Genomic DNA, 18,817 nt, shown 5'->3' on the forward strand with positions numbered 1-18,817 from the left:
AGCCTTCCATACCCATCTGCAGTTCGTTTCGATTGTGTGAACGAAAATAACGCACTAAAATTTCTAGCAGAGAGAAGGCCTGGATCACAGCATATAAAAACGGGGTGTGGCAGGTTCAGACGCCCAAAGAAACGTTTTTAAATCATATTTCTAGTTAGAATTCGATTATGAAAATTGGCGAACTTATTCTTAAAGAGTCAATGTAATAAATTACGCAATAAAAAAATTCGAGTTTTTTTAGCAATTTTGCCCCGCATCTTCTCTTAAAAATTTAGTTTTGTAAATCACTTCTGCTACCTTCCATTTAAAAAGCGAACTTCATAAACTGATTTTCACCGCTGTGTTTAGATGTTAGACACGGATCTTTCCCGCTTGCCTGATCAGATACCAGTTGACGTCTGGGCTGATGCCAGACTCGTTCTATCGGCGACGGATGTGGGGGTCTGGCCGGCCACGAGACAACCTTACCATCACGCTTATCTTTCAGAGAGACAGGAGCCGTGTGTGGACGGTCGTTCTCCTGTTGAAATGGCAGCACAAGAGTGCGCAGGATGTGCCGTCAGTGTTTCGTCCTACTGCCACCTGTGACCCCAAGTCATACCCAGTGGTTCGCCACGAATAACACCGCTCTGCTATTCAAAAATATTGGAATAGTGGGACGTCTCCCCGAGTCACCGCCATACCGGCTGATGACGGTCGTCTGGTGAAGTGCAGAACTGCTTTTAATCGCTGAGCACTGTGCGACAAAATTCGTCAACAGTGCACACTTCACGGTCGAGGCACCACTCGAAATGCGGCCGTTTGTGTTGTAGTGATGCCCGCGAGACAGTAATTCCCAAGTCTGGCTGCCCATAATCTCCAGTGAGTGGTCCGGCGTAACACAGAAAGTTACAAAAAGTCCAGCACGTATCTCGGACGGCAGGCGTAGATGTGGAGGGGTTGCAGTATGCTCGGTGGGCGATGCTACGATGCTCGCTCGTAGTGGTCAGATGCTCTCGACTCAAGCGTCGCCGACAAGTATGCCAGCCCTTAACTTTCTGCGCGAACTATTTCTTGAATGTGAAATTTGAAACATCGGCTTTCGTTTTGCTGTCTTCTACTGCCACACCAGATTGGTCAACAAGGGACTGGATGGAAGCCTTAAACCCGCTTAGCTTTTTTACGTAGGACCAGAATGTTACCGGGTTCTCGGCCACATCGTTTGCTAGTTGTTGTTTGCTTAGCGCCGGCACGAGCCGGCCGCTGTGGCCGAGCGGATCGAGTCGCTTCAGTCTGGAACCGCGCGACCGCTACGGTCGCAGGTTCGAATACTGCCTCGGGGATGGATGTGTGTGATGTCCTTGGGTTAGGTTTAAGTTCTATTGGACTGATGACCTCAGATGTTAAGTCCCATAGTGCTCAGAGCCATTTAAACCATTATCTTCCCTGACACCATCACCTGGTCTCACTCCCTGCGATTTCGAGTTGTAGGACTACCTGAAGGACAGAGTTTATCAGGGGAACATGCACACACATGCTGATCTGAAGCGCAGCATATCTAGAGAGGTAGCCAGCATACGTGCGGACATGCATACTTCTGCTGTGCAGAATGCAGTGCTGCGCTTTCAGATTCTTTCGAACACTGATGCTCGCCATAGTGAGCCTCTTTTGATGCAGTAATGATACCAGCATGTAATGGTGTGATGTACTGTAGCATCACATTAAAAGTCTTTCGCCGGCCAGAGTGACCGAGCGGTTCTAGGCGCTTCAGTGTGGAACCGCGCGACCGCTACGGTCGCAGGTTCGAATCCTGCCTCGGGCACGGATGTATGCGATGTCCTTAGGTTAGTTAGGTTTAAGTAGTTCTAAGTTCTAGGGCCCTGATGACCTCAGAAGTTAAGTCCTATAGTGCTCAGAGCCATTTGAACCAAAAGTCTTTCAACTGATTCTGCATTACTTCTCTTTCTCATGTCCTCGACATTAAGGCTACCAAGTTTTCTACTCGCACAATAAAGTATTAAATAGGGAAAGTTTAACTATAACCACCCGGTAGAAAACACTGTGGCAGTGTCTCTAGCAGGCCACTCTTTTCAATCCTGATTAGACAGAGAAATTTTAATTGGCTGATGACCAACCGGTTTCCTCCGCCGCAGGGAGCGGGCGCTGCTGGCGGACGAGGCCGAGAGCTCGGTTGCGGCGCAGCGCTACGCCGTCACCACGATGGCGCACGAGCTGGCGCACCAGTGGTTCGGCGACCTCGTCACGCCGGACTTCTGGAACGTGCTCTGGCTGAAGGAGGGCTTCGCCACCTACTGGGCCTACCACACCGACCTGGTGAGCACGCCGTTCTGTACCCACAGGCAGTACACGCTTAGTTTACCTACATCTACATCAACACCGATACTCCACAAACCGCACTTACAGGCTGTTTCAAAAATGACCGGTATATTTGAAACGGAAATAAAAACTAAACGAGCAGCGATAGAAATACACCGTTTGTTGCAATATGCTTGGGACAACAGTACATTTTCAGGCAGACAAACTTTCGAAATTACAGTAGTTACAATTTTCAACAACAGATGGCGCTGCGGTCTGGGAAACTCTATAGTACGATATTTTCCACATATCCACCATGCGTAGCCATAATATAGCGTAGTCTCTGAATGAAATTACCCGAAACCTTTGACAACGTGTCTGGCGGAATGGCTTCACATGCAGATGAGATGTACTGCTTCAGCTGTTCAATTGTTTCTGGATTCTGGCGGTACACCTGGTCTTTCAAGTGTCCCCACAGTAAGAGGTCACAGGGGTTCATGTCTGGCGAATAGGGAGGCCAATCCACGCCGCCTCCTGTATGTTTGGGATAGCCCAAAGCAATCACACGATCATCAAATATTCATTCGGGAAATTAAAGACGTCGGCCGTGCGATGTGGCCGGGCACCATCTTGCATAAACCACGAGGTGTTCGCAGTGTCGTCTAACGCAGTTTCTACCGCCACAAATTCACGAAGAATGTCCAGATAGCGTGATGCAGTAATCGTTTCGGATCTGAAAAATGGGCCAATGATTCCTTTGGAAGAAATGGCGGCCCAGACCAGTACTTTTTGAGGATGCAGGGACGATGGGACTCCAACATGGGGCTTTTCGGTTCCCCATATGCGCCAGTTCTGTTTATTGACGAAGCCGTCCAGGTAAAAATAAGCTTCGTCAGTAAACCAAATGCTGCCCACATGCATATCGCCGTCATCAATCCTGTGCACTATATCGTTAGCGAATGTCTCTCGTGCAGCAATGGTAGCGGCGCTGAGGGTTTGCCGCATTTGAATTTTGTATGGATAGAGGTGTAAACTCTGGCGCATGAGACGATACGTGGACGTTGGCGTCATTTGGACTGCAGCTGCAACACGGCGAACGGAAATCCAAGGCCGCTGTCGGATCACCTGCTGCACTAGCTGCGCGTTGCCCTCTGTGGTTGCCGTACGCGGTCGCCCTACCTATCCAGCACGTTCATCCGTCACGTTCCCAGTCCATTGAAATTTTTCAAACAGATCCTTTATTGTATCGCTTTTCGGTCCTTTGGTTACATTAAACCTCCGTTGAAAACTTCGTCTTGTTGCAACAACACTGTGTTCTAGGCGGTGGAATTCCAACACCAGAAAAATCCTCTGTTCTAAGGAATAAACCATGTTGTCTACAGCACACTTGTACGTTGTGAAAAGCACACGCTTACAGCAGAAAGACGACGTACAGAATGGCGCACCCACAGACTGCATTGTCTTCTATATCTTTCACATCACTTGCAGCGCCATCTGTTGTTGAAAATTGTAACTACTGTCATTTCGAAAGTTTGTCCGCCTGAAAATGTACTGTTGTCCCAAGCATATTGCAACAAACGGTGTATTTCTATCGCTGCTCGTTTAGTTTTTATTGCCGTTTCAAATATACCGGTCGTTTTTGAAACACCCTGTAAGTGCATGGCAGAGGGACCATGGAACCATCTTCACAATAACTATCTATCATTCCAATCTCGAACAGCGCGCGGAAGAAACGAACACCTATATGTTTCCGTGCGAACTCTGATTTCCATTTTATTATGACGGTCGTTTCTCCCTATGTAGGTCGGCGTCAACAAAATAATTATCCCACACAGTCACAGTTCACAAAAGTAGCCATTATGGCCGAAAATAATTATGATTCAACCAGCCAAGTGGTAAGTGTTTCGTACATACAGAAACATTAGATTAAAGTTACTTAAAACATGTCTTGATACAAAATTCAACAAAACCTGTCTATACGAAAACATAGTACCTAAATATGTGAACATTAAGACTACCTGTAAATATCTCAGCACAACTTGCTAAAGCTAGAGGTGAGAAGTTCTGGCTAAGATATGAAGTAAAACAACTATATAAAAAGAAAGAAGACCTCAACAAATTAGCTTACAGCACATATCTGGAATTAATGTTACTAGCACATCTAGCACAGATCCCATTACTCCATGATATCCTTGGAAATATAATAAAAAACACATAAATTAAGTAAACAGCACTCATCAAAAGAAGCTTGACGATTTGAGAAAGAGAAACAAGCTGCCTGTCGGTAAATATGTAAATAAGAACAGTAACCCCCACAAATTTTTCCCAAGAGTTGTAAATTCAGCTAACATTCAATTCAGTCAGACAGAACTGACACTACTAAATAAGGGTTTGAAGTAGAACATAAATCCTAGCATCAATCACAACAACATAAAAGACACCATATACTCACTAAAGATAGCCAGTGAGTTTGCAAAACTTAACAACGCTGAACAAACAGTAATAGGCCACAAGACTAATAAAATTATGCAAAAACACATAACCACTAAAGCATCAAAAACAAACAACTTTGAAATAAATGTACTTCAATCAATCAACAAGTAACTGCAAAACCATAATGGCATGGCAGTAATATCTGATAAAGAGTACACAACAGTTATTATGTTTAAAGATGATTATATACTTAAAACACTCGAATTCTTTGCAAACAACCACATACATGAAGTCCAGGTTGACCCCACACCAAAGCTTCAAGCTAAAATAAGAAAATGTCTCAACAACAGTAACTTTCTTTGCACTAAGGACGAAGTATGAGAACCTATTGTGACGGACCCAACAGCCCCTAAACTCAAAGCTCAACCAGAACTCCATAAAACCAACATGCCTATCAGGCCTATTGTGAACTCAATTAATAAACCAGCCTACAAATTAATGAGAGATCAAAATGACATACTTGTAGAAAAATACACATTTGAAAAATCATATTCCATAAAGAACAGCTATGAACTTACCAACAGTTTGAAAGATTTGACAGTACCATCTCAAGCTAAGCTTATATCACCAGATATTGTAAACTTTTACAGCAGTATACCTGTAGGTAAAAAAGTTGAGATAATGAAAATGAACCTACTGAGAAACAAGACAATGAGCAAACCAGAAATCATAGAATTTATAGACATACTTAATTTAGTACTCTCACATAATTACTTCTCCCATAACAATAAAATTTAAAAGTAGGACCGAGGACTAGCAATGGGAAGCCCTCTCAGTGGCCTAATAGCTGAAATATTTATCAACCATATAGAAAATAAAATACTGACACTAAATGATAACATCACAAGCAAAGTTAAATTCTATAAGAGATATTTAGATGACTCCCTCATTCTATTTGATGGCACAGAGGATGAAATGAGAAACCATTTTAAATTCAATAGCCTACATAAAAATATTCAATTCACCCTTGAACAGGAAGAGAACAACTCCATACCTTTTCTTGAGATAAAAAAAAACCAAAACAGGACCAAAAGGTAGCTTTCAGTGTTTAGAGAAAACCTACTAGCACTGACACCACTATACCAAACTTCTCTACACATCCCACCTCCCATAAAAAAGCTACTTATAGGTCAATGCTGTGCAGATCACACAAATTTCCACTTCAACATAAATAGCTCCAACAAGAAATATAAACCATAACACATAACGCAATAAACAATGGATATGATCCTTCTCTAAATAATACCATGTCACAACAGATAAAAAATAAACTGAACAAGAAAAATCAAACTACACTCACAACTGACAGTGCCCCAGCAGTCAAATATGTAAAAATGCCATATCTTGGAATAGTGTCCGACAAATTAGTAACACTATTCAAAAACACAGAAGTAAACATCAGCTTCATAACCAACAACAACCTAAGTAAGAAGCTCATTCACAATATAAAATCACCAGATACAAGTCTTGTTGCATCTCTCATTTATAAAATTACTTGCAGCCAATGTAATAAATATTATATCGGCCATACAGGCAGAAATTTCAGAACTCGGTTCAAAGAACATTTAGACTGCTACAGACTTGATAAATGTAACAAATCAGCGGTAGCAACTCACATTAAAGGCACAAGCCACCCTTTGAAAATCTGAGACAACCTCGAAATTTTACACGAAATAGGAAAAAGTAAGGGAATGGGTATCGTGGAACAAATGGAAATTTTCATACATAACGCAAAGCATGGAGGTAACATAACAAAATAACCGAACAAGAAACTCAAAATTCTTCAACAGACTTAAGTCAGTTCTAACCCAATAGATTCAAGATGTATTAATGTAGATAAATGAGTACAAATCTGGCAATACCCTACTATCGATACGAAACCTCTATTATCGATACTGACTCACATGCTACAAATCCGACATCTTGTGGTACGTGCATAACGTTTACATGTATGTCGAAGCAATTTGTGCAGTGAATTACGTCGGAAATCAGTTACAAAATACAATGTGGAATAGTGTAATGTTCCTCAACAGCTCTGCCATTACACCAGTGATGCAAGTGAAACTGCAAGGTGATGAAATCGTAAGTGATCAACTGTCATATAAAAGCCTTTCTCGCTATTTACGCAACACACAACTGATACAAAACTATCTGCATCCTGTACAGGCTGTGCTATCATATATCGTCAACCACAAGGAAAAAAACCAGCAGTAAACATCACTGACATCAATTTCTGGCCATCCACTGCTCCCCTACCCACCCTCCCCCAAATTCCATACCAGCCACTACAGTGACAACCAGTGGACAATGAGTTCTAGGTTAATCTAGTTTAAGACAGTTTATTTTTAAGTAACATTTCACTGTATGTATGTACGTATGTATGTGTATACGTATGTATAAACACCTGAAGTTCAACAGAATATGTTCGAAACGCTTTGTATTATGTTAGATTAAGCATAAAACAAAAACTAAAAAAGTGACTGGTAGCTGAAATTACAAATAATAACTATCCCACACAGTCTCGGTTCACAAAAGTAGCCATTATGGTCACAAATCATTACTACGAAGATGCTTGGCGAACCTAACTGACAATCCTTCGAGGGAAGACGGCGTTCTTTCGGTGGAGCACCGTATTGACAAAATTTAGGGAACTGCCATTCGAAATTGATTCCAGAACGATTCTGCTGCTGCCAGTGTACATTCCACGTAAGCACCTCGAAGATAAGAGGATCAGGGCTCGCATGGAGACATATACAGTAGAAAGTCGTTTTACCGTTGCTTTATTTTCGATTGAAACAGGAAAGAGAATATGACTAGAAGTTGTACTGGGTACCCTCTGTCATGCACTGTACGTTGGCTTGGCTCTGAGCACTATGGGACTTAACTTCTGAGGTCATCAGTCCCCTAGAACTTAGAACTACTTAAACCTAACTAACCTAGAACCGCTCGGCCACACCGGCCGGCAACGTTGGCTTGAGGAGTATGTATGTAGAAGTATACACTAGTAGGGACCAAAACATTCCAATAAGTGTGCCTCTGTAAAGAAACAATTTTCGCCTCTGTTCACTGGATTTTTCTGTAGGGGCAAATCCGAAAAGTGAAATACAATATTGTAATGCATGCATGCCTGAAGGATTGTGCACTGAAGCTGTTATAAAATACGTGGAACGTATTCGCATTGCGAATATGGGCGACCTTCCGCTGTATAACGGAATGATGGCAGTGAAAATTTGTGCGGGACCAGAACTTGAACCCAGATTTCTCACTTGTCATGAGTGGTCACGTGAGCCACTTAGGTCATGTGAACACGACTCATTGCCGGACCCAAACTTTAACACATGGACGACGACATACGGAAGTTTGGCTTTGGCCTTGAAGCATGCTCAGATAGCCGAAGTGATAAGGCGACCGCGGATTCGAGTCCAGGTCTCGCACAGTCCATTAGACAACTGAAGGTCGTCCATATTCGCAACTGCAAATACATTCCATGTACAAAAATGAAGCATACAGCTCTCCCGTTGATACCATTGAAGAACTGTAGCCGCGCGGGATTAGCCGAGCGGTCTGGGGCGCTGCAGTCATGGACTGTGCGGTTGGTCCCGGCGGAGGTTCGAGTCCTTCCTCGGGCATGGGTGTGTGTGTTTCCACGTGAGGGATAACGAGCACACGAGTGAACGACCTACTGGTTACACAGTACCGGGCCACTGACCACACTCCGGATGTTTTGACGCTGGCTTCCACAGATACTACCACACACAAATGGGATTTAAATTGGCTTTAAGCAGCTTGTCGGCAAGTCAGACGATCCACAGTCCATTTCGTCCATCACCAGACCTGTCGCACTGCCTCAGCCGCGCTGCTAAGCGACGACCTTTGGCATGGTGTCGGACCCCGGCACAGGGACGCCAGGCTACCGCCGCATCACCGCGCTGCAGCCGTCACCACAGTGCAGTGGTCGCCGGGCTGCCGCTACCGTCCGAGGGACCACCTGCTTCGGCAAACGTATGTGCGGGGGTGTGAGGATCCCTTCCCATTAGCTCCAGTCTGTCTCAGATGTGCTGAACCGCCTGCTCGAGTTCGTCAACAGAGCGCTCTATCAACTGACTGGCTGCCTCCTCCTTTCACTCCAGTGGCAACCTCCAGCAGAGAACCACTCGCCCTCTGCTACCCTGCAGTTAAAGCCTGCTGCAGTGGTTTCAACTCTGCTCGGGGCAGGAGTCTGAATGACTGGAGGAATGGCAGCCTGTTCTTCCTCCAAAGTCGCGACCAGAGAATGAACTCTAGGATCTGGAGTAAAGTCTATTTTTTTAACTCATTCCAAAGGTCGGGACTGTGGGCATGTGAGAACATTTCAGGAATCTTATGGTCCACAAACCATTGCAGCAACTATGAACACATGTCGGACCAAATGACATTCTTGTATCGCCCTGTGGTCCAAGTCTCATGGCTTTGACACCACATTTTCGTATTACAGACATTTGTAACACTGACGAATGGTTTTTGAATTCCGGGTGACCCTGCAGTTCCCAGCTTACAAAGGTCCTTTCGTGTTGTTTTGATGACGAGAAGGTTTGCGAGTGCGACATTCAGTTCCACGGTGACTTTTACAGCTGTCGTCGTCCTTTTTTTTGTCACAATCCTCTCCAGTCATCGTCTGTGACGATCAGTCGAGATACACATTCGTCCGGGTTGTGACTTGGCGGATGATGTTTCCCTGTATGTGGCATAAATCTTCGATATGGTGCCTCTTGAAACTAACACTTCAGCTACTATCTCGCTTACGGTAGTATCTACCGTACGAGAAGCAACAGTTTGCCAACGGTGCAATTCATTTAGCTCCTACATAATGCACTCACAATTGTACAGAAGACTGTTCTGACCACCACCGATACTTGCAAGACACTGAGGCCACTCCACATGTGCCGTTCGTGGGCAAATACAACAGCGCAATCCGCAGGGTTGGCGAGCATCTGCTTTTATGGTCAGGCATTCATTTCTCATGGGCTTTCCATGTTTTTACACGATCTCTGTACTTCCAAATGTGAGAGTATAGGCCACAACTGACTTTAATATGGCATATTATCTTAGTTAATGCAAATGCATCTCAAATATAAGGTAGTGGATTAAGATGCCATCTAATTGGGTTCAAATTTCACAGATGCCACACCTCGACACAAGTTCAGTACTGTTTCCGCTTGTCACATGTTACAAATTACTGTACACTGGTACCTGTTAAAGGAGCTGTTGCATGTCTCGTCCTGGCATTTTGATACAATACTGCACTGGCCTCTGCAGTAGGATAAGAATTTTTTCAAACACTCTCGGATCATTTAGTAGTAGGACTATTGTTATTCTTAAAAATATTGGGAATCCGATATATCGATATATAAAGATTGTAACTATCGGAAATCGATGTATCGAAAAACGTACCGATATATCGACGGATAAAATATTCGACGGACCGGCAAAAGCAAATATCGGCTGCACATTGTAAACATAATGCCGGTTTTAGACTGTATATTTTAGTGTTAATTTCTTATTAGATAATCAGCGGCCTGCGTATCCCCCTTAGTGCAGGAACTGAAAGCAAAACGTTGCACGTTCACGCTTGGCGATAACCCCTTCGCTAACAATGGTGACTGCATGTAAGTGTCACAATAAAAGGCGTCTGTGGGTCCATCGTTCGGTTTCGTCGCTTACCATATTTGTCCGGAACACTTCGTCTCGATTTCCTGTTTTTCATTTCTGCAAACGCCAACCACCTAGCAGTCGTAGTTTCAGAATTACGTGGTGAAGCTACACGTTGCGGTTTCCGTTGATGGCAGCCAGCGCCGATTATGTCAGCTTTCCCCTCACACGTCTCCGCTCACCATATAGACCACTCTTGTCCTTTAGATTTTTGTTCATCATTTTCAGCAACTATTTTTGAAGAATGTCGATGTGCAGAAATAGCACACTAGGTGAGCTAAATATTTGTGTGCTATTTCTTCACATCGGAAATCTTATTATTTCATTCACACCTCCCTTCCCTCACGTCCTCCTCCCCCCCCCCCCCTTCAGTCGAACTACTTTATGCCACCTATACTTGCGTCACACAGTCAAAGAGAAACATTACAGGTGATGAAGGCTCAAAAAGAAATAAGTCCTTCCCATAGTGAAAGTAAAATTATGCCCTACTACATCTTGAAAAGGACGACTACAAATATTTTCCGAAAATTGTGAGAAAAACGTAATATAAAATAAACATATCGACACTCGATATTGCCATTTTGATGTCTATATACCAGAGAAAGAAGTATCGCCAATATATATTCATATTTTTTGGAACGAATATTGATATTTTATCAGCAGCCCTATTTTATAATTCTTGACAATAGCGTTTAATTAGCTGTTGCAGTTCTTCAAAAAGGTTCAGATGTGTGTGAAATCTTATAGGACTTAACTGCTAAGGTCATCAGTCCCTAAGCTGACACACTACTTAACCTAAATTATCCTAAGGACAAACACACACATCCATGCACGTGGGAGGACTCGAACCACCGCCGGGACCAGCCGCACAGTCCATCACTGCAGCGCCTCAGACCGCTCGGCTAATCCCGCGCGGCACACACGGCTTCAAATGGTTCAAATGGCTCTGAGCACTATGGGACTTAACTTCTGAGGTCATCAGTCACCTAGAACTACTTAAACCTTACTAACCTAAGGACAGCACACACATCCATGCCCGAGGCAGGATTCTAACCTGCTACCGTAGCGGTCGCGCGGCTCCAGACTGTAGCACCTAGAACCGCTCGGCCACTCCGGCCGGCACACACGGCTTCCTTCAGTCTCTCGTACTTAGATGGCTGCAGGCGTGTACCCAAATTTAGGTGGATACAGGGAGAAACGTTAACTTGTGTCTGTAGCCCTACGTGGCCATTGTCTTTGAAAGTAAAATCTTCTGAGTGATTTGACTATATTAGATGCACATAAGAAAAGTTTTGCATCACCTCGGCTCCGAGAGTTCTGTAACCTGTGCAGAAAATTGGAATAGAGATCAACATAAACATCATTTCCGCCCTTTTTATTGCTCATCAAAACCATACATTGCATCACAGCGAGACCTTCAGAGGTAGTGGTACAGATTGCTGTACACACCGGTACCTCTAATACCCAGTAGCATCTTGCATTGATGCATGCTTGTATTCGTCGTGGCATACTATCCAAAAGTTCATCAAGGCACTATTGGCCCAGATTGTCCCATTCCTTAAGGGCGATTCCGCCTAGATCCCTCAGAGTGGTTGATGGGTCACTTCGTCCATCAACAGCCCTTTTGAGTCTATCCAAGGCATTTTTAATAGGGCTCATGTCTGGAGAACATCCTGGCTACTCTATTCGAGCGATGTCGTTATCCTGAAGGAAGTCATTCACAAGATGTGTACGATGGGGGCGCGAATTGTCTATGAAGACGAATGCCTCGCCAATATGTTGCCGATATGGTTGCACATCAGTCGGAGGATGGCATTCACGTATTGTACAGCCGTTACAGCGTCTTCTGTGAGCACTAGTGGCATACGTCAGCCTCACAAAACGCAATCCCAAAACAGCAGGGAGCATCTACCTTGCTTGACTCGCTCAACAGTGTTTCTAAGGCGTTCACCCTCGCCGCCTTGTTTCCGACGATTGAAAGTATATGCGACACTCATCGGTGAAGAGAACGTGATGCCAATCCTGAGCGGTCCATCAGGCATGATGTTGTACCAATCTGTAGCGCGCTGCATGGCATCGTGGTTCAAAGATGGACCTCGCCACGGACGTCGGGAGTGAAGTTGCGCATCATGCAGCCTATTGTGCACAGTTTGAGTCGTAACACGACGTCCTGTCGCTGAACGAAAAGCATTATACAACCTGGTGGCGTTGCTGTCAGGGTTCCTCCGAGGCATAATCCGTAGGTAGCGGTCATCCACTGCAGTAGTAGCCCTTGGGCAGCCTGAGCGAGGCATGTCATCGACAGTTCCTGTCTGTCTGTATCTCCTCCATGTCCGAACAACATCGCTTTGATTCACTCCGAAATGCCTGGACAGTTCCCTTGTTGAGAGCCCTTCCTGGCACAAAGTAAAAATGCGGACGCGATCGAACCGCGGTATTGACCGTCTAGGCATGGTTGAACTACAGACAACATGAGCTGCGTACCTCCTTCTTGGTGGAATGGAACGGATAGGCTGTCGGACCCCCTCCATCTAATAATCGTTGCTCTGCATCGTTGTTTACATCTTTGGGTCGGTTTAGTGACATCTCTGAACAGTCAAATGGACTGTGTCTGTGATACAATATCCACACTCAGTCTGTCTTCAGGAGTTCTGGAAACCGTGGTGATGCAAGAAGTTTTTTGATGCGCCGGCCGCTGTGGCCGATCGGGTCTAGGCGCTTCAATCCAGAACCGCGCTGCTGCTACGGTCGAAGGTTCGAATCCTACCTTAGGCATGGATGTGTGTGATATCCTTAGGTTAGTTAGGTTTAAGGGGCTCCGGAACGCCCTATACTTGCAATGTTAAAATAACGCTTATAAATTACATCTTTCCTCACAAAGTATTTGAGGTAGGAAGTTGAACTTTTTACAGATTATTTATTGGAATATGGGCTACAACTTAACACAGGGATTTTACAAAATTTTAGTTCAGTTATTAAAGATGATTTTTTTTCAATTGTAATGAAAATTCACAACATTTTTTTGCAATTTTTTATTTATATATTCAAAAATATACAGTTTTTTTGGAAAAAGGCTGTGTTAAATTATGCAGAAGGTACTGTGTAACATTTACTGAAAGCTTGAAACAAATATGTTTGGAAGATCCTTAGAAAACATGTAATTAGTATGAGAAAATAAAAGTTTTGGGAATCGAGCGACAAAGATTGGATTAACTTTTTAGTGCATTCCAGGTCCATAGGATGGATTATCTTCATCCTCTGCAAACTCCTCCTCCAGCTTCCTCTTGTTCCTCCTCCTGTTTACTCTTGCTTGTATTTCTAGACTCTTTACAGCCCTGTCTGCAGCCGGAAGGCGTTCCTTGTCTAAAGCAAGCATCGCTCGTACCATGTTAGAACCTATCTTCATTCCCATATTTCTAAATAGCTTGCACCTTACAATGTTGCCATCATTGAAAGTCGCAACAGCATCATACACACCAAAGTGAAGTGTTTCTATTCCAATAAATACAGTCTTCGGGATTCTCGACCATATAACACTATTTACACTTTCATTGGGGGTTTTGAGTTTTTCCGTGAATACACTTTTTCAACAGTTCAGGTGCTGCTAAGTCTCTGAAAATAGGTTAGCCACAACACATACTTTATCTCACATCACTAAAATGTACCTGATGAACACGGACGTTAATAATAACACCATTTGACAGCAGTTTAACAGCGCCACAGTGGGTCACGCCCATGTAGAACACATTTCAAAAAAAATTTAAAAATAGTTGTAGTCTTCGGAATTGAATAAATTATATATCTATTAAAAGGTAATAGTCTGCAGATTCAGAAAACGCAAAAAAGTAAAAATTGAACTTTTCATGATTTTGAGCCTTTCCGGAGCCCCTTAAGTAGTTCTAAGTCTAGGGGACATGACCTCAGATATTAAGTCCCATAGTGCTTAGAGTCATTTGTAACAGCTCAAACACCGAAAGCGACAGAAACCATACTGCAGTTACGGGCCTATGCGCAGCATTGGCACACGATTTCAGACACATTTTTTTGAAGCCGTGTGTGGTGTGCCGGCCAGGGTCTGGTGACGGACTGCTGGGGGCTGAGGGAGCACTTCCTGGTGGAGCAGATGGCCATCGCGCTGGACGCCGACGCCTCCGAGTCCACCCACGCGCTCACCTCCGCCCCGGACACGGCCGCCCTCTACGACGACATTAGCTACTCCAAAGGTAATGTCTGACACAGTCCAACGTTGGACGATTCTGGTTTTATACCATTAGATGTTTTTTCTGGTGTACGGGGTGTGAGAGAAAACTAATGAGACCGACAACACTGTGAGCGCCCTGGCAGCAGCGTGTCGTTCTACTCGGGCGGACAGGTGGGTTTATCCCGTCCAGGCGCTCGGTCCCGCGTTTCAGCTCCCTACAGCCGTCACGCCATGTCTGAGAGCGCCATTGGTGAAGTTGTGTTTTTGTCGTGTGTTACGAAAATGGAACAGCGGAATTTGCAGCGACGCTGTGCAATCGAGGTTTGTATCGAAAGTGGGGAATCGGAAAGTGTGACCTTTCCAACGTTGAAACAGCCCTGTGGCGAACTTTCCTAATAACGAAAGTTTTTCGCTGGTACAAATCATTTTTGGAAGCCGAGAACACGTTGAAGGTGAACCTCGCTCAGGGAGATTTTCAGCATCACAAACCCACGAAAACTTCGGAGGTGCGCATTCTACACTCCTGGAAATTGAAATAAGAACTCCGTGAATTCATTGTCCCAGGAAGGGGAAACTTTATTGACACATTCCTGGGGTCAGATACATCACATGATCACACTGACAGAACCACAGGCACATAGACACAGGCAACAGAGCATGCACAATGTCGGCACTAGTACAGTGTATATCCACCTTTCGCAGCAATGCAGGCTGCTATTCTCCCATGGAGGCGATCGTAGAGATGCTGGATGTAGTCCTGTGGAACGGCTTGCCATGCCATTTCCACCTGGCGCCTCAGTTGGACCAGCGTTCGTGCTGGACGTGCAGACCGCGTGAGACGACGCTTCATCCAGTCCCAAACATGCTCAATGGGGGACAGATCCGGAGATCTTGCTGGCCAGGGTAGTTGACTTACACCTTCTAGAGCACGTTGGGTGGCACGGGATACATGCGGACGTGCATTGTTCTGTTGGAACAGCAAGTTCCCTTGCCGGTCTAGGAATGGTAGAACGATGGGTTCGATGACGGTTTGGATGTACCGTGCACTATTCAGTGTCCCCTCGACGATCACCAGTGGTGTACGGCCAGTGTAGGAGATCGCTCCCCACACCATGATGCCGGGTGTTGGCCCTGTGTGCCTCGGTCGTATGCAGTCCTGATTGTGGCGCTCACCTGCACGGCGCCAAACACGCATACGACCATCATTGGCACCAAGGCAGAAGCGACTCTCATCGCTGAAGACGACACGTCTCCATTCGTCCCTCCATTCACGCCTGTCGCGACACCACTGGAGGCGGGCTGCACGATGTTGGGGCGTGAGCGGCAGACGGCCTAACGGTGTGCGGGACCGTAGCCCAGCTTCATGGAGACGGTTGCGAATGGTCCTCGCCGATACCCCAGGAGCAACAGTGTCCCTAATTTGCTGGGAAGTGGCGGTGCGGTCCCCTACGGCACTGCGTAGGATCCTACGGTCTTGGCGTGCATCCGTGCGTCGCTGCGGTCCGGTCCCAGGTCGACGGGCACGTGCACCTTCCGCCGACCACTGGCGACAACATCGATGTACTGTGGAGACCTCACGCCCCACGTGTTGAGCAATTCGGCGGTACATCCACCCAGCCTCCCGCATGCCCACTATACGCCCTCGCTCAAAGTCCGTCAACTGCACATACGGTTCACGTCCACGCTGTCGCGGCATGCTACCCGTGTTAAAGACTGCGATGGAGCTCCGTATGCCACGGCAAACTGGCTGACACTGACGGCGGCGGTGCACAAATGCTGCGCAGCTAGCGCCATTCGACGGCCAACACCGCGGTTCCTGGTGTGTCCGCTATGCCGTGCGTGTGATCATTGCTTGTACAGCCCTCTCGCAGTGTCCGGAGCAAGTATGGTGGGTCTGACACACCGGTGTCAATGTGTTCTTTTTTCCATTTCCAGGAGTGTATTTTGAGATCAGACCGACATTTAACAGTAAGGATGACCTTGAAATTCTCAGGAATTGGGTACATCCAGTGAGGCGGGACACTGCAGACAAGTGGATGCTGCATAATGACAACGCCACATGTCTCTCTCTCTCTCTCTCTCTCTCTCTCTCTCTCTCTCACACACACACACACACACACACACACACACACACACACATACACTTCCATCGCGGAATTTTTTGCCGAAAGATATTCCTGTTCTCCCACACACGCCTTATTCTCACGAGGCCATGCGACTTTTGTTCCTGATATTGAAAAATATCTTAAAAGAATGTCATTTTGGGATTCTGTAGAACATTCGAAGAATGTGACTGACGTATTAAGGGCCCTACCCATTGATGCTTTTCAGCGCTGCTACGAACACTGGGAACGACGACTCTGTCGGTGTGTAGCTACCGAAGGGAATTACGTTGAAGGGGATAACGTTGTTTGAAAAAAAAAAAAAAAAGCTTTGGTAGATAAAAAATCAGTCTCATTACTTTTCTCAGATACCTTATTTTCCTAACTTCAAAATTCCGGTCATTTCACACCATAAGTTTTTCACTAAATTTCGAGAAACTTGCAGCCTTCTTAAGTTGGTTCCTCATGACTACTGCTCTGCTGGGGTCATTGTCCTATATGGAAAAAATGGAAATGAAGTCCCATGCTTCTTTACAGAGCGTAGGGGAACGATGCGGGAGACCGCACCGCCTTACTACGCAAGGTCCTAATGGAGGTGGTTTGCCGTTCCCTTCCTCCGACCGTAATGGTGATGAATGATGATGATGATGAAGACGACAAAACAACACCCAGTCATCTCGAGGCAGGAAAATACCCCGATCCCGCCGGGAATCGAACCCGGGACCCCGTGCTCGGGAAGCGAGAACGCTACCGCGAGACCACGAGGGGCGAACATCTACGTCGGCCATTACCCCCTCCATCTTTGCACTCCTGTCACTTTCCCTGTAACCACCGTACCACCATAGTAGGCGGTGGCGATGGCAACAGCCATTCCGAATTGCAGTCTGCAACCTTGGGACTGTTACAACATCGCACCTGATGACAAAGATAGCAACAAGAGCAGAGTGACGGAGTGGGCAATGGCTAGTGTACCATGTCACTCCAGAAAGCGTCGAAACTGGATTAATTAAAAAAAATAGAAAAAAGTTAAGAGGGTGGTTTTAATGTTGCACGTGTTTTACAGGGTTTGGCAACATAACTTCCTGGTTTTAAACGCAATAAAACCCCTTTTATGAATCAGAATTTTTAAATTTTTTTTTGATAAGGTAGTTACATATCTAGATTTTTGTTTTACACAGTTTTGAAAATCGTATCAGGTTTGTGACGACCCCCATTGCACATAAACTGAATAAGCCGATTTCTGGCATTTCTCATGACCCTTCCAGCGTAGCGGCAGGTATTTTGGCAATTTCTTCCCTAATATCGGCCTTCAGCTCTTGTAGTGTTCGTGGACGGTTAACATAAACGCGATATTTCAAAGAAACTTACAACAAATGGCAATGGCCCAAACAGGGGGCGTAGGCCGGCCACTCCAAATCGCCCCTTATCAAGACGAGGCTCTCTCGGAAGTATTCCCTCAAAACTGTCACTGATGACCTCAAAGTGTGTGCCGTTCCTCCGTCCTGTTGGAACAAAATGTCCCCTAAGTCCAGCTCATCAAATCGTGTGAAAACAAATTCCTCCAACATGGTCACTGAGGTGAACCGTCAGCATTTTAAAATAAATGTTAAAGCTACCCAATTTTGCTGCACGAAGAACCACTCACAACAGCGGTCTGTACAGCCCTTCTCGCCAAGCGCAGAACTCGGCGAATAATCAGATGCATCCGTGACAAAAGAACGTAGCTCCATGTACAATGAAGTCCAAAGTGCACACACGCTAATTTAGATCACTTTACCCTTTGTGATTGGAAATATTAAAAAGTAGATTTTTTATATTTTTTAATTAGATTATTAAACTTAAATTGAGGCAGAACCATGTGAAAAACAAGTGTTGCATATATTAATTTAACACACATGGCGTGGTTTCAAATGGAGCCACTGCTCATGAAAGATAAAGTGCAGTTCCTTTCTGCAGATAGGCATATAGCTGCTTGGCAGAGAGCACACTTCCACTTGATTCTGTGAGGTTCCTTCTTTGTGCTACAGTGTCTGCAGTT

The 18,817-nt window shown here is 45.2% G+C and overlaps 1 protein-coding gene across 1 annotated transcript in view; it reads left to right on the plus strand.

The window, feature by feature from the left end:
* The window catches only part of LOC126095163 (aminopeptidase N-like), a 297,387-nt gene that overhangs the window by 95,326 nt on the left and 183,244 nt on the right, over positions 1-18,817 (plus strand). Inside the window, exons 6-7 of the mRNA XM_049909885.1 lie at positions 2,133-2,313; positions 14,549-14,699. Coding sequence (XP_049765842.1) covers positions 2,133-2,313; positions 14,549-14,699 — 332 coding nt within the window. The remainder of the gene's footprint in view (positions 1-2,132; positions 2,314-14,548; positions 14,700-18,817) is intronic.

This window comes from Schistocerca cancellata, chromosome 8 (genome assembly GCF_023864275.1).
Source record: "Schistocerca cancellata isolate TAMUIC-IGC-003103 chromosome 8, iqSchCanc2.1, whole genome shotgun sequence".
NCBI lineage: Eukaryota > Metazoa > Arthropoda > Insecta > Orthoptera > Acrididae > Schistocerca > Schistocerca cancellata.